This window comes from Cavia porcellus, unplaced genomic scaffold (assembly GCF_034190915.1).
Source record: "Cavia porcellus strain 051 isolate PalLab524CR breed Dunkin Hartley unplaced genomic scaffold, mCavPor4.1 scaffold_20, whole genome shotgun sequence".
Lineage (NCBI taxonomy): Eukaryota > Metazoa > Chordata > Mammalia > Rodentia > Caviidae > Cavia > Cavia porcellus.
The window spans coordinates 12,479,669-12,497,230 of NW_026947503.1; the positions used below are offsets into that span (position 1 = coordinate 12,479,669).

Genomic DNA, 17,562 nt, shown 5'->3' on the forward strand with positions numbered 1-17,562 from the left:
TTTCCTTCCTGGCACTTTCTGCACACTGAATCTTATGAGTCACAGGTCTAGAGCACAGTTTACCCAGCTGTGATTCACATCCAAACCCAGCTCTACCTCATGAATGAAGCATATTCTCTGCATTTTTAAAACTTATAATTTTAAAAATGCAGCAGAGTCTTACACGAACTAAATACCTTATTTACAATCTTGATGTTTACAGCAAATGTCTGCCGGTTCCTAGCCATGAGTATGACTCCCAGGGGCCTGTTAGAATGTTTATATGTAAAAGTTTATTAAGCAGATGCATCAAATAACTTATACCATGAAGAAAATTTGTGACAATAAAAATTTTAGTTCATTTTCTCTAATTTATTCTTCTGAGGAAGATTCTATACAGTTCTAAAATTTTTAATTTCTTTAAACTCTTTTCCATATAATATGCACACAATCAATAGCAACGCAAATGTTTTCCTCCCATGCACATATGGGATAATTACTTCTGGTGATAGAGGAATTTATTACTCTACCCACTATAGAAAAGCCAGTTTTTCATCTACTAAGCACTTTTATTTCAGTCTAAGCTCAGTCTCCAACAATTTTATATGTACGTTATGCTGAGATCTGGCTAAAATATATACATTGCTGATCTATTCACTGAGAAATGAGAAAAATGAAATAGTTGGCATGTGTCCATTTTCTTTATTTATCTTTAATAATATTATATAGATATTTACTGTGCTAATATATTTTATAAACCACCACATAGAAATTCAAAACTTAAGAGCCAAAGACCAAACATTTGCAGTTTTTTTACACATTACAAAGTGACATATACACGCTATTTTTCATATTGCTATAATTTTGTAAGAATTTTTATTTACCAAAATATTATAAAAGAAAACCAAGAAAAGTTTCCAACAAATAGCTAATGCTAGTGAATTTAATTTCTGGATGTACTATAAGTTTTTATAAACATTAAATCATATTAATTATTGTAAATGTCTGCTTATCCATATGCATAAATATAAATTGAGTTCTTTAAAAATGTTGAATAAATTATGCATCCTAATAAGTATATACCAAGGACATAATTTACTAATGGCCACAGAGTAAAAGGTTCAAATACATATTCATAATTTCATTAAAATATATACTGTGACTTACTTTTGTTTTTATAAGGCTAATTTTCAAATGTCTTTGTAATCATTTAAGATGAAGACTGCATTCCGATAAATAATGACATTGAAGTTCGCCTATCTGATGCCATCATTTTGTGAACCACACTAATGCCATAGAACAATGCAACAATATCACTATTTTCAGAAGCTACAACAAATCAGAGTCAACATGCAGAGATTGTTTTAGAAAAGTCTACGATAGTGATTTATGCTTTAAAAATGTTACTACTCAAGTTATAATATTCCAGTCTACTACAAAAAGTCAGATGCACCACTGTTTTCCTTAATTTACAATGTATATTACATATGTATATTACATAAACATAACTATCAAATGGAGATTAAATGTATAAGGTCATTTACATAAAAGTAATCTTTGCTTTTGAAAAACTGTGTAGTTTAAAATTGACATTCACTTTTCTTAAAAATCTATCTCCTGTAACATGGAAGTCAAATAAATGAAGTGAAAAAATCCTCACTTTTTGTATTAGTGGGGATTCATAAAAATGTATTGAATGAATCAAGACATTATTAATGTCCCTTAAGTAGCAAGTAGTTTTGTGTCTGCCACAAACTTATGGTAAATATGATTAGATATAAATATACATAGTAAGAGATCATACTTCCCTTTAAATAGAGACAAGTGTGTGATGTCTGTAGTAGTTCATTCCATGTGATAACTCACTCAGGTAGAATATTTACATACAAATGTAGACATACATAGACACAGTATACACATGTGATATGTATATTCATATATCTATATGTGATACTCATATATGGTACACACAGATGGTTACATAAAATACAGAGAGATATAGAGACAGAAAAGACAAGAGACAATGTACTAATATATGATATTTAAGTACATATATATGTATACACACACACACACATATATATATATATATATATATATATATACACACACACACACACACACAATGTCATATATACGATGCTAAACTGCCACCATGTTTTTTATTATGATAAAAATCTACCTTAATCTTTGGATTTTCACTTCTTTTTGCACATCATTGGTTTGTTTGACATTTGGGGACACCTGAATCTTGACATTTCAAGTTTTTGTGGTATTAGAATTTTGATTTTTAACAGCTACATAGTAAGCCATTATGTTGGTTTTAGGAATCTGTATTCTCAATGAAATAGATAAAAGTCACCATCAAACATCAAACTGTCAACATCAAACTGATAAACACTTAGACAATCTTACAGTCTTTTAAGTGTTGAACAGACCGAGCTTCCATTTTGGCTAGACTTTCCAGAATCCTGCATTTCCACAGTAAGCCCCATTACAGACCAAAGAACAGCAGTAGTCCCAAGGAGTGCAGGCCTGATCTTGGTGCACCCTCGTGACAAGATATGCCAGTATCACCTACAGCAGCTCCGAAGAGCTGCCATAAGCCCTCATCTCCCCTGACTGAAATGTCTTCTACCCTGGCATTTTACTACAGTTAGTAAGGTCTCAAATTAAGGAGAATGAACTACTTCTTCATCCATGTTCCTATTTCACTTTATTCTTAAGAATCATTCTGATATGTTATTGATTGCAATCTGCAAGTGCATCTGCCTGTATGGACTCCAAGCCCACATCCAGTACGGTTGGTAAGTCATTTATCTTTCCATTTGAGCATGGAGAGTAGCTGCTGACAGACAAATGTTATAATTATTGTTTGTCCTAAGTAAATCAAATAGGAAAGTGTATTTTTTATAACCAGTCTACATTACATACTTCTGTTAAGAAATGTGGAAAAAGTTTCTCTACAGATTTGTGAGATACAAATACAATATTTGAACAGATGATGAATCTAAACCATACCAGTATCACTGACAATGACATTTACCTTTAGATATTTATATTGTCAAGTCATGAAGCACTGATGCATTTTAACCTTGGATTTGTAATAAAACTTAAAACTCATAAAAGAATTGGGAAAATTGGCACTTAAATGTTTTTGGCCATTTAGCTTTTATATTTCATATGAGTATAAAAAATTCATATGATTCACAATTATGAAGCTATTAGTGAATTCTAAAGATTTTTAAATCAACTGAATAAAAAAGAATTCTATATTTAGATACTGTAGATACTTTAATGCCAGAACTTGGAAACAAGCTGTATATATATTACAACATATTTATAATAAACCACAAATTTATAACTTTAAGTCGATCACTGGAAGTACATTTAAAAATCTTCAAATTGCTTATTTAAAAATGAAAAAAATTTCTATCCCCATCTCTATTGGCTTAAAGTGATAATATCTAAACAACCTAGATATTCCAAAGTTAATTTTTAAAATTTGATACTGTTTTTCACATTTTTATCATAATTATAATAATTGTTTGCAAAAACAGGTACATTTAATTGACTCTAATGATTCTGAGACAAGACATCAAAGAACAGAAAGTCTCTGGTAAATTTAAGTGTTTATGTGAATACTTATAAACAACAATAAATGCTGTTGTCAGGTTGCTCAGCATAGTGGATAAGCATATTTATTGGAAACAAGATAATAGTTTTGATAGTGCTAACACAAGGCTATAAAGAAAACAAAATTAAATCAAGATTCATTTGTCTTCTTGTGTCATATTTTCATCCAAAATTTGTTACACTGTATTTCAGATATATGAGCAACGCTATTTTTATTACAATAGAAAAAAGAGCTAGCTGTCAGGTACAAAGAGAAATATTCGGATTTGGAGGTAGACAAGGGCAAAAGCAGGTCCACCTAGGCATCAGAAGGAAGCGCACAGTAAGAAAACAGGCGTTTCCAAGAGCACCACACCTTGCTCTCATCTTGCAGATCAACTTGCGATGTCTTGAAATCAGGATCTTGAAAATTTGTATTTAATCTGCTTTTCCTGTCCAAGAGCTTTTCCATTTCTTTCAACTGGTCTTTCAGTCTTCTGTTTTCTCTCTCCAGTCCTTGCTTTTCTGTTTGAAGTAATTTTGTGCTGTCCCACCCTGAGGTACTTTCTGCTTGCAGTCTCTCTAGCTAAATACAAAAAACACAAACACACAGCACTTAATATCTGCAATTTCCAAAATTACCCAGCAAACAGTCCATAACTAAGAAGCTATGTGGACAATCTAATTCACACAATTTTTAAAAAAATATTTCTATTTGTTTGAAAATTGGAAAGCTGAAATGTTATAAGAAAAGAGGTCCCTTAGATAAATATAGTAATACTTAGCTCATATTACTGTGACTGTTTGGACAATATTCATTAAATATGTGTATCAGTGAAGAAAAGATGAATTATTTTTCAATTTCCATACTCTATTAACGTATGTGTCTTTATTAATGTATATTTATGAATTAAAAAGAAAAAAATCATTCATGGGGAATTTCCATTGCCCATATTTTACCTATATGTTTATTCTTTCATTTGTCTGATGAAAGAAAACTTATGCATAAATGCATGCCTTTTAAGTTCCAAGATTGGCACTTCAGAACAAAAGAAGAAATGCAAGAAACAAGAAATGTTATAAAATAGTACATAAATTACTATGGTTCCAGTACTATGAAATATAGTCAAATGTATGAAAGTCAGAAGCCAGTTTGATTTTCATAAATTAGAGGTTAACAAATTATGGTGCACAGGCTGCAACTGGCCCACTTACTTTAAAATGTTCTGTAATAAGGGAGTTTTGTTTTTAATGAACTCTAAGTTACAGTTAGATAGAATCAAGAAGCTCTGACTTTTAAATACACATGATATAACTGTAGATATCAACTCTGTGCTACATGTATTAAAAATTTTAAGTTTGTTATTGTTGTTGTTTTGTTTTGTTTTGCTTCATTTTGTTGGTACTGGGGATTGAACTCACTACCTCACACTTGCCAGGCAAGCACTTATGCTACTGAGCTAAACTCCCAGCCCAATATGTAAAGATTGTGAAAAGATAAATACCTGAGGATAGAGAGATAACTCATCTAATTTAAGCATTATACAATGTATACATGTATCAAAACGTCATATTCTACCATATTATGTGCAATATTAATTCATTTACATCAGCTAAAGAATTAACAAAAAAATAAGGAAAACCAAAAGCTCATAAGGATGGGAAAAGGAGGAGTTTTTATAATTGTTGATGAAAATGCAAGTAAGTACAGTGCAGAGGTTACTCAGAAGCACAGAACAACGACAAGAGCCTGTGATCGCACTCCTGGGTTATGTGTCTTAAGGGAAAGGGATCCTGTACTGAAGAGGGAACGTACTATGCTGTCATTACAGCACAATCCACAGTAGCCAGAGACGGAAGGAGCAAAGAGGTCCTTTGACAAGTGAATGTTTACATAAACTGTTAATAGAGGTTGGAAGAGGATAGGAAGTGGAGGACATGGAGCAGGAGTAGGTAAATGGGCACCAAAGGCCTGTCAGTGGGAAAGAAAAGAAGTCCTAATATTCTGCAGCGTTTACAGAACAATTAGTTGTACTTTTTAAGATAACTAGAGCAAACAATTTGAATGTGCTCATAACATGGAAATAATATTTGAGGACATAGAAATATTCATTACTCTGATTTAATTATAAATCTGGGCTGTATTATAAGCTTTAAAACTGTATACCATAAGTAAATAAAAGAATTATATGTCAGTGAAAGTAAATATTTTTAAAAATCACTAGGTTTTTCCTCTAAAATCTAATCCTGGACTCTGTACTTGAATCCTAACTTTATTTCTAAATAAGCTTAGTCAGGTAATTTTATCTCCCTCGTGTGGACAATTTCTTCTTTAACCTGACAGTTTGTGAGAAGTGACAGCATTCAAATTTATTGGAAAACACTTTGTATATCAATGTACTACACAGAGAAAAATGTGATATAACTATATCATATTTGCACACACACATATGTCAAATTGTCAAAGACATTTATTGAATGAATATGATTAGAGAAAAACCCTTAGACAACATAAAGAGTTAAATTTAGTGCTGGTTTCCCCATGTACTCATTGATTGATTCTGAATAACACACTTATTTTTGTGGTATTTATTGTTTACTTAATAATAAAAGTCATAGAATATTAGCCCAATCAGATTATGGTACCAGAGAGTCTTAATTAGATCAAGATTCAAAATTCTCTGTAAACTGTGTAAGATGATTAAAATGTGAGGCATTTAATATCCAATTGTTAAGAATAAAAATTGTAAATGATTTGTTTTGTACAGGTAGCTTTTAAATGGTTTAAATACAATCTATTGTTATATAGTATTATACTACTATAAAGCATGCTTCCATAACACAGTAAATTTTAAAAGAAGCATCAACTTGTCAGCATTAATATTATATTTCAATAATATCCTTTGAATTGAGTTTTGATATCGAAGCCTAAAAATTGCTTTTATGTGATTATATATTGTATCTTGTTCCAGAAAATGTTCTGTTCTCAAATGAAGAGATGCTCTAACTTCTCTAAAAAACCAAAATTACTTTCTTGGCACTAGACTTCATTTATCAATCAAATATGGTAAACTATGGATTACATTTTAGAAGGTGTGATTTGACATTTGAAATGTCCATTTGGGAATATGAGGTAAAACTCAGAATTCACAAATTAATTTAGAACATATTACTTTAATTAAAATTAATGCTTAAACTTATCAGCACAAATATAATAAATATGTAACAAAAATAGTGAACAGCTTGATGAAAAATTAATGTTATATGAGTGGATATATTGTTGGATAAAGAGAAATGCAATGTTATTTGTGAAGGCTTTGTAAAATTATAGACACTTAAAGGAATTGATAAAAACAATATAACGGTAGCAAAAGTGTAACTAAGATCGATAATAAGTAACATGATCTGAATAAGCACTCTAAGTCTTAAAATGAGTGAAGTGAGAAAACTTTCCAACAGGAGTGGTAACGATGATTAAATAATAGCATCGGATTTTTGCTGGTCATACATTTGTTACATTATGAAAACTGTTTCATATGTATTCATGATATACATCAAAAATTAAATGTCACCTAAAATGGAAAAATAAGAATATAGTTTCTTCTTGTTTTTTTCCCATAAAATGTACAAAATTCACTACATTGATGAGATACTCAATTGAAAGCAAGTTAAAATAACGGAAGAAGAATGAAGTTCTAATTCAGGTTTTCATAGTTTGTCATAAAATTTCTAATACGTTTTTTAAACGAAAATGAATTTCATTAATTTTCTTCAAATGATCAAGGGAAAATCCTAAATATTTGAAATCAAACACTAATATATTATGAGTTTTAATTAACAGTGTATTTTAATGTTAAACCTTCCAGATTATACAGAAATTATTGAAAAATATATTTGAAAATTTTAATGTACAAACATTTATTAAAGTGAGCCCTAGAATAATTGCCATTTTATGGTCTATTAATACTAAACATTAGAGAACAAGACCAATAAAACTTAGGCATTGTAAACATTACAGGACTTCCAAAGAAGACAACAGTCAAAACCAGAATGGGCATCTTAGTGAATCTTATTGCCTTCAAAGTAGTTGCCTATATCCTCAAACTTGATACTATCATATAGAATGGAACAGAGTCTAATCAGTCAAAACAAGATCATGGGAGTATTACAGGACTTCAAAACAAGTTAATAGGAAATCAAAAAGAGTTACTATATATATATCCTAATTTTTAAAATTTTTCCCTTAAGTAAGACAAACATAAGAAATGACTAAATAATTTTTTAAAAGAATAAGGGGGAGATTGAGATAAAACAGGACATAACAATATAACAATAGAGGTCAAAGCATGACTGTTTCAGCAACCTAGTACTTCACCACCATATAACCCGACTTAATAGTAGTTACCATAGTTTATGTCTTTTTCCTTGAAATATTTGGATAAAACTTCATATACTCTAGCTTCAAATATTTCCGTATCAAGAAGCCCAGAATAAAGCCTTTCTAATTAATGAGTGAAAACTTTATAAGGCTTCAAGGGCACCTAATGGGGAATCATGATTACCACATATTTTTATATATTTGAATCATTACTTACATTAGGGAAACTATTCGGTATTCACACATGCGAGATTGATTTATTTCACTTATGAGTATGGTCTCAAGCTGTGCCCATTTATTGATAAATATCTCAATGTGATCCTTCTTTATAGCTGAATAATACTCCATTGTATAGAAATACAATATTTCACACTGAGAAAAATACATAAATACCCAACATTTCTTCTCTTTAACAACTATTTTTGGGATTCTTCTACATGCCAGAAGCAAAAGAAATAGTGGCTATATTACTTTAAATCTCAACTAAATATGTGAAATATGTATAAATTGAGCACATTTTCAAGAAGGGATAAAAATTCCTGAGTACCATGACAATACTTGCCGTCTGCCGTCTGTGTGTGTATGTGTGTGTGTGTGTGTGTGTGTGTGTGTGTGTGTACCATATCTGGGCTTTAACTCAGGGCCTGACTGCGTGCTAAGCTACATCACAGGAATTTTACACTTATTTTGAGACCAGGAATCACTAAACTGCCTAGGCTGACTCCAAAGTTGTGATCATCTTGCTTCTGCCTACCAAGTATTGGGATCACTTGCCTGCACTATCAGCTTTTACATAGCGGTACATTTTACTGTTACCTGACACCTCCAGAGTTTCTCTCTACATTTACTCTGACCTTCTCATTACTCTTGTCCTAGCTGCATTGCAGTTTTGGGGCAGATGAATACGTGAGGAAGAGAGGATTTTCAGTCAAATTACAGCTAGTCACAGTTTTCCCTCCACCGTGACTGCCTCTATTTTCTTAAAAATAGAACCAACCTCTTCTCATCCTTTTGGCTAAGATCAGGTTAAAAATAAGATGACGAAAATCTTTTCTACAGTGTAGAGAGGAATACATTAATTCTCTTAGTGAGTATACCAAGCCCCCAAAGTCAACATAAATATTTAAGTCATAAATTTGTTTTCTAAGGAACAAAATATATCAAAGCCAGTTCAAATACTGACAGATCAAATAGTGCTTAAATTGTTTCATTAAATTTTTTCAAGATCAACTGAGCAAAACTTCCAAGAGAATGCAATATGTGACATTCTGCAGGTCAGAAAAGTCAGCTAGGAGCAGTATGATTGCTTCAGTTATGGACTGAAAATACGCAGAATCTTCACATTGAAAAAGACAACTATTAAACTTCATTATGTATCCTGTGATTTTAGAAGAAAGAGGCAGAGGGAAAGATTTGCTGTTTTTCTGGCAGTAAGATACCCTTAAGAACAGTGACTAAAACAAGGAAATATACAATTGTTATTTTAGTATAATCCTATAAATCTGCACATACCACATATGAGGGATTTGGGGGTACCAAGAAATAGAAGAAATTTTCAAGGTAGATGAGAAGACCTGTCTATGGCTCTTCTAAATTTCTCTAATCCCATTCCTAAACTTTTTGTACTCATACCACACCAACAGCGGGAAACATACACAACATATTTTAACAGGGTCTGCTATTTTCTGAATCCATTGAATTACAGTACAGCCAAATTTTGTTTGTGCTTTGCTTTTGTTTTTATATATTTCTGAGTTCTTTTTCCTTTTCCTGTCTCTTTTCATTAACCAATATTTCAGAACAGAGGCAATTTTCTTGAATCACATTTAAAAATCTGGCAACTCAAATTGGATTAGGTTCCTATTGTTGATGCCATCCCATCTTTTAACTGTCCCTATCTAAACATGTTTGAGGCAAATATAAATTGGGGGAAATCTGCTCACAAAGAAAAGTTTAGAACTAAGCTGTCCATAGTTAAACACAGTTCAATGACAGCCCACTTCTGCTTAGACAGAACTCAGCAGCTCAGTTAATGATTTGGTTCCCTAATGTGTGGCATCACATATATTTTAATTTTATTTTATTTAAATCCTTCAATAATTTCTAAAAGTAAAAATTGCTTCAATAATTCAAAACAAAATGTGTTACAAATTTAAATATTAAAGACAAGAGGCCAAAACACATTTCTGATTGAACAACCATCAAGCACTGTAAGCAACTTTTTAAAAATGTGTCTATAAATAAATCTAAATGTTTTAGAATGACAAGAGAAAGTACATTTATTAAGACTTCAGTTATTTTTGATAGAGAAAACACACAGATTTCTCAAGGTAAAAATTGGTGATGTTTAAGAAAAACCAGAGAAAAGCTTTAACTTAAGGTCAAATAGGGAAATAGTTCTTTTTTGCAACTTTACCAAACATTTATATGCTAGACTAGTTTTATAGGAAAGTGCGAAACTTTATACACTAGATGCTTATAGAATTTGAGAAGTGAAGCACTTAAAAATGTAGATCTTTGCAATGATGTCTCATGCCTGAATTATAGCACTAAGGATGATAAGGCAAGGGGATTACCACAAGTTCAAGGCCATCCTGGGCTCCACAGTGAGTTCAAGGCCAGCCTTAACTACATAGTAAGACACTGTATCAAAAGAAAAAAAAAAAATTGTGGATGTTGTGATCTTCTTCCAGTAATTACAGGATTCAGAAGTTTATATAGAAGTATCTATAATAGGACTTAATTTTGTACATTACTAATTACACCCTCAACTCTGCTCTATTATGAGGCAAACACATAATTCTTAATAAAATCTGGCTCAGAGCAGAGGCCATGGTGGAACTCTCAGACCTGTGAGACCACTAATGCTACAACTGTGGATCCCATGCCTTGGCTAAACCACAGCCAATTTGGAGCTATCTTTGGATTATTTCTCCCTTGCATGGGACAGCAAAAGCACCAGTCAAAGAACACAAAAGTATGGAACACGAGATTCAAGAGTATGGAACAGAAGTGTACGGAAGAGGAGATTCAACCTGGCTGAGTAGAGGAGGAGTCACGTCCTAGAAGCTGAGGAAAGATCCACTTAGAAGGAATGACTTGGCAGATCTGACTCTTCAGCATGACTGAATAGAGGATGAACCATGTTGGAAATACTCAGAGAACATCAACAAGAAACACAGTCGGGAGGAGAATGTATCGTAACAGCAAAGACACAGAGACAGAGTAACGAAACATAATGTGGTGACTATGTCTGAATTCTGCTGTGAAGATTGCACCCAAAGAACACTTTTCAGACACAAACTCAGAACTTTCCACAAGGAAGAGAGAACCAGCTGGAGACTGAGAGCAGCTGAAATCTGCTCGGAAAATGTGGGCTACTGCTGGCAGATTGGTGTTCTGTAGTAAGCAGTTGGGCAGTGACCTAAATTCATAGCCTGAGGCACAACTGCAGGACAGCTGATGGGGATGCAATGATAGGGAGGGGTTTAGTGCCTGAACCTGTGTCCAGAGAAGCCCCTTGTCTGCAAGCCACGCTCCACACTGTCAAGTTTCCAAAATGGATGAGGAAAAATCAGCCGTGGGAGACAGCTGTGGTTGGAGAGCGCACCAGAGGGCGTCCTGCCCTGGGCCTGGAGCCGGTGAACACAGACCTGGATCATGTGATCAGAGGCCAGGTCAGCTCTGGACTGGAAGGTCACATGGCCACCCTGTCCCCACTGTATGCAGGTGTCTGCATCCAGCACCATGCCAGGGGCAGATTGCCACCTTAGACTTCTTGCATCAGCAGTTGGGTTTTGGCTTGTGCTCTGCTCCTTATTTCTAGGCTTTGAAAAAGAGCTATGTGTCCAATACAATAGAAAACGTTCTTTTTCATTGTGCTGTTTTCCTCTTTCAATTCATTTCCAGCCTCCTTCTAATCCCTTATGTGTCCTCTTTCTTCTATTAAGGGCATGTGTGTGTCTGTGTATGTATGTGTTACCCTGCCTCTTGCCCTTTTCTGCCAATATGTTTTATACACGGTAAGGGAATTCTCCTTTGTCCCTTTTTATTTCTTGTACTTCTATCCATTTCTTTTTAGTGACTACTTTCTCCTGTTTCTTATCCCTCCATTTTTGTTTTTTTTTTCTTCTACTCCCTCTTCATCTGTCTCCCTTCAACAATTACTATTGAATGTTTTTTTTTTTTTTTTTCCATAAGAGGAGACATAGTTACCACACTTATTGTGCATTATCCATGTGTCAATACTTGGGCAGTTATGATGTAACAGAAAATCCCCCTCTCAGTCAGTGTACTTCAGTTTCTTAGTGACCCAGGAAATAGTGCCTGTTCCAGTTCCAGCTGTATCTGTCTTTTAGATACAGCTGGCCACTGTGTGCATAGCTGGTCAGTATGATGCACACTGTATAAACCAATCCTCAGTTGACAAGCCATTTTGCCTCTGTACTTCATACTTGCTTATCCCATAGAAACCCCAGAGCACCAGCGATCAGGGCCAGACCCCTTGAGGGATCCCAATCAGTGCTCATCATTGTAAAATATCTGCCTCCAAATTCTGGATGTTGCTGTTTACTGTTGCAATAGTGCTTAAACCATAAGTGAATTTCTCCTCTAAGATAAAGGGAGATTCTAAAGTAGGCCTCACTACAGTTTCTCAATTCTCCCAATAAGTATCACTGTATTTGGTTAGCTTGTTACCACTGTAGCGGTTTTGATTTTATAGGAATATTTCTGGGTCAGTGGACAATTTCATGCCAGTGAATCGGTCTGCTAATTCTATCACATACCGGGAGCGGGAGCGGAACAGCAGGAGGGACTAAACACAAGAACTCAGACTGGATCAAATTCTACAAGAATCCCTGCAAACTAGCAGAAAGAAGCCCTGAACCCGAGTTAGTCTGGTTACTGCAGTGAAAGTCAGAAGTCACTGAGGTCTGAGCACTCAGAGGCTGATAAAGGAGTTACATATGAAACACACAAAGTCTTGTGAAATATTTAATCTGTATTCTCATTGGATGTCTTAAAGGCTTGAGATTTCATTTTGCAATTTTTTTTAAGAAATGGAGGGCCATGGTATGTTCTTTTTTATGAGTTTTTGTGTTTATGACGTTTTTACTTTGTGAATTTTTTCTTCTATTGGGTCTGATTTAATAGATATCTAGGCTCTCTCCCTCAGCTCCCTGTCTAGCTACTTCAAATCAACCCTCTCAGTATTATCACATTTCTTTATTATTTCCCCACATGTGCAAATTCTTATTGCAAGTTTTTGATTTCCCTACTTAGCTCCCCCACAGTCACCCCTCGTACTCCAGTAATTTTTTGTCATTTTTTTTTCCTTTTGTCTTTTTTGAAACAGAGTCTCCCTATGCAGTTCAGGATGGCCCAAGGCTCACTTTGTAACTCAGGCTGCTCTTGAGCTCACAAGGATCCTGGTGCCTTAGCCTCTGGAGTGCTGGGATTGCAGGTGTGTGTCACCATGCCCAGCTCGCTTCTCCAGTATTAACTCTTGATCCTCCCCAGCCTAAACTTTGGCTCTTTCAAATCTTCCCCAGCCTGTTGCTCTCTGTCAGCTGCTTCTGACAACAACATAGCTTCCCTTGATCACAGAGCAAAGCTTTCTCCCATACCTCACCCTTCCCCCACAGATATCCTCTGAAAACTCTTACTATTAACTCTTAACACTACCAAAAGTGTTCTAATACAATAGACCCCACATTAATTTTTTTCTTATTTTTTGCTATTTGTCTCATAAGCTCCTCTACTCCCAGTGCCTTATACACCTCATCCAATAACTTGGCATTTTTCTCTCTCCATTTTACCTACCTCAGTGCAGAAAAGTCACAAATAATAAATTGTCATATTATGCACAGAGGACAGACAAAGGGAGAGAGTGCAGCTGCGGGGATGATCCCACAGAAATCTGAGTAAGAAAGATTCAGTTCACCTGTAACTACGAGAATTTTAAAGAAGGAGGTTAGAAATTATGAGTGAAATTGATTTACCAGTGCCTTGATCAGGGGTTTCCAGCCTGCAGAAATATGATTTTTAAAAAAGAAACGAGGTTTCTGTGGTATTTTGATATGGTAATCTGAACGAACTAATGAACTCATTTATTATGAACATATAAAGGAATACAATCTCTATACAAATCTCCTGTATGAAGAAAATACAAGCATCAAAGTTTTAAAAATACATCTCACAAAACCATTACAGAAGAGAGAAAGTCAATAATGATATAACATGAATAGAATTAAATCAGAAAAAATTAAATTCTAGAACTGAATGCTTATCAACTAACAACTTATCAAATGATTACAGAACCACAAAGCCTGCCCTGCCCCGTGGAGTTGGTTCACGTATATGACACATCACAATTCTGTATTTATCCTTTTTCCCTAACTTTTCCTCAGTCTCGACCCTTTTCTTATTTGAGAAATCTGTCTCCCTGCTTCCTATTATCTTTTATTTTGTTATTTATTTATAATTTGGGTTTCTTATGTAAGAGAAACTATGAGATATTTAGACTTTCATGTCTGATTTATTTCAGACACACAATATTAATATCAGTATTAATAATATTGTCTGGCAGTGCATTCATTTTCCTAAATTTGACTCAAATTTAGCTTCCTTTATGGCAAAGTGGTACACCTTTGTGTGTAAATATCATATTTGTTTTATCCATTCTCCTGATGAGGCATATAGGCTGCTTCCAAGATTTAGCTATTATGAATTGTGCTAGTATAAACATGGGTATGCATGTATCACACTAATACAATGTCAGTCACTCTTTGGAAGAAAATGCCTAACAGGGAACTAGCTTGGCTAAATGGAATTTCTTCTTTTAGTGTTTTTTTGAGAAATGTTGGTACCGATTTCCACAGTGACTATACTAGTTTCTATTCCCCCTCAGCAATGTAGAGAACTTTCTTTTTCTCCATAGGCTGGCCAGCCTTTATTAGTATTTGATTTCTTAATGATGGCCATTCTTTCTGGGATAATATCAGCGCTACTTTAATTATATTTTCCTTGTGACTACTGACATAATATTTTTTAATGTATTTGCTGGCCACTTGTACTTTTTTGTGAATTTTTTTATTAATTTTATATGTCTGTTTTTATCACATCCTTCATTTGAGGAGGTTCTAATTTTTTTTGAAATTCTTTATTACAATGTTCTACATACTATTTCCCTCTCTGACACAATCCTTTCCCCTTTTGTAGGTTTTCTTTTTGATTCTGTTGATTGTTTTGACCTATGGATTGTTTATTTTGCTGTTCAGAAGATTTTTAAATTGATATGATTCCATATGTTGGTTCTCAAGCTTTCCTGTGTAATTAGGGTTCTTTTCACAAAATCTTTGCCTGTGCCTATGACCTTTAGAGTTTTACCTATATTATCTCTTAGCAGGTTAAATGCTTCTGTTTAAAGATCTAGTTGTACAACCAACTTTGATTTTATTTTAGTTCATGGTGAGAGATATGGGACAAGTGACATATGAACAAAGAGTTTGATTTAATATCAAAGGGAAGGCAATGGGAAAAGGAAGAGATTTAAAACGTGTCATTTACAAAATACCCACAATGAAGGTAAACTTACATCATAAACACGAGGTATTATAATAATAACAATAACAACAGAGAAAGGGGTTTCAGAGAGAGATATCAGGAGGTGGGTGGGAGGAAAGGGAACAAAAAAGAATCCAGGTGTTCTGCATACATGTGCTTACTGCTGAAGACAAATGTAAATGTCACGTATTGCAAATATGTATTAACAAAATAAAATTTTAAATATAGCTAATAGGTAGACTCTCAGAAGAAATAGGCCATGCAGAAATCTCAGCCTTCATCGAAGGGATCCTTATGGACAGCGATATTGGGGTAAGTCATCATTTTATGCCTACTTGGGGAGGAAACAAATAAGTATATATACAGGCATAATTAAAATCCAAAATTTGAAAAGGGAAAAATTCAAATAAAAATTAAGAAACTGTAACATTGGAAAAAGGCTTGGTAGTTTTCTAGAAAGCTTTGCATATATACATACACTATGAATTAGGAATTCCACATTTACAGAAAAGAAATCCTATTGTCAAGGTTATTATAAAAGACCTGCAGAAAAATATTTACATGAGACTATGCTTACATGTTTATTTGTTATGCTCAAAATATATTAAAGAGAAGATTGTTCATTTTCATAGGAGAATTGATAATAAAATTTCAGTATATTCATACAACAAAGCACTATCATCTTCTAAAAGAAAAAAGAAACAAACTACTCACAAAATTAAGATTTAAAAAACAACATGATGAATAAATCACTCACATAGAGTACTGATAATACGTTTCCCTTTCATGAAGTTTGAATTAATCTGTGGAACTTCTGAGTTTGTTTGATAAATGATGTAAATCAACTTGAGAATTTTCGTGGCTTTGCAGATGGTCTGTTGGAAGAATCTACATTAAACGTGTGTTTGCATAACTCATGCTGCATTCACCAGTGTCATTCAATATAGATGCATTAAACTCTGTGTAAATTGCATTTTAGGAAAAGAAGTGAACAAGACTGAATATTAAATTCAAATGGAAAATTAGAAATATGCATATAAATGAAGTATTTGTTTCTCTACTGAAAAGAAATGGAAGCAATTATATAACCTGAAAAATGAAGATGTCTAGCACTCAAATAGTTTCAATAAGATAATCTGCTTTGCTTTTTTTTTGTGGCTGATGTTTGTTTGATTGTTTGCTTATTTACAAAGGTCTTTGATTCCACGCTTAGTGTATGTAAGTACAGGGTGAATGCAGAACATACTTATGTTTCTAAACAATTAAGCACTCAGTGATTAATGAGGAAATGTTACAAGTGTTTCAAATGCCAAATTTGAGACAATTTGAAAATCCAAAACAAAAGCAATGCCTTAGTCCATTGGGAAGCTATAACACAATACTGCAATACATAAACTTTAAACCAGCGCTACCAAAAACACTTTAAAAAATCACACATAAAGAAAGGGGAGACACCACTACAAAAGATCTCAAAGAAAAATATAGATCTAACTGGGAGAAGAGATAAACCAAAGAAAATATAATAAATAATGGAAAACAATAAAATGAAAAATTCAGTAAATATAATAATGTCAATATCAAGAGTCTTAACTTCCTAATTTATAGTTTTATTCTGCTATGATCCCCTGGAGAAAATAAAATATTGTAATTCTTCTATATCTATTTGAAGAAACTTGATATTCTATTATATGATGTGTTTTGGGAAAAGTTGACTATACTGCTGAGAAAAATGTTCATTTGGTTGTTGGGTGAAACAGGTTTAGATATTTTTTGAGTCAATTTGCTCAATAGTGTGGTTTGACACCGATTTTTGTTCAATTTATGTCTAGTGCACTTGTCTATTTTTGAGAGTACAGTATTAAAGCTACCTGCTCTGCTCATGTGTGTTTCTCTCTCTTTTTATGCCCAGTAGTTTTCATTTTATGAAAGCAGGAGTGGCATATTTTTGTAAAGATGTTTACAATGTTTGCTGTTCTTGTTGCATTGTTTCCTTTACCAGTATGTATTGGCTTTCCTGTCTATTC

At 33.5% G+C, this 17,562-nt stretch overlaps 1 protein-coding gene across 1 annotated transcript in view; it reads right to left on the reverse strand.

Annotated features, from left to right (window-relative positions):
• Positions 1-660: 660 nt before the first annotated feature.
• Positions 661-17,562, reverse strand: part of Ccdc102b (coiled-coil domain containing 102B) — a 125,958-nt gene continuing 109,056 nt past the window's right edge. The window contains exon 6 of the mRNA XM_063231492.1: positions 661-4,180. Coding sequence (XP_063087562.1) covers positions 3,914-4,180 — 267 coding nt within the window. The 3' untranslated portion in view covers positions 661-3,913. The remainder of the gene's footprint in view (positions 4,181-17,562) is intronic.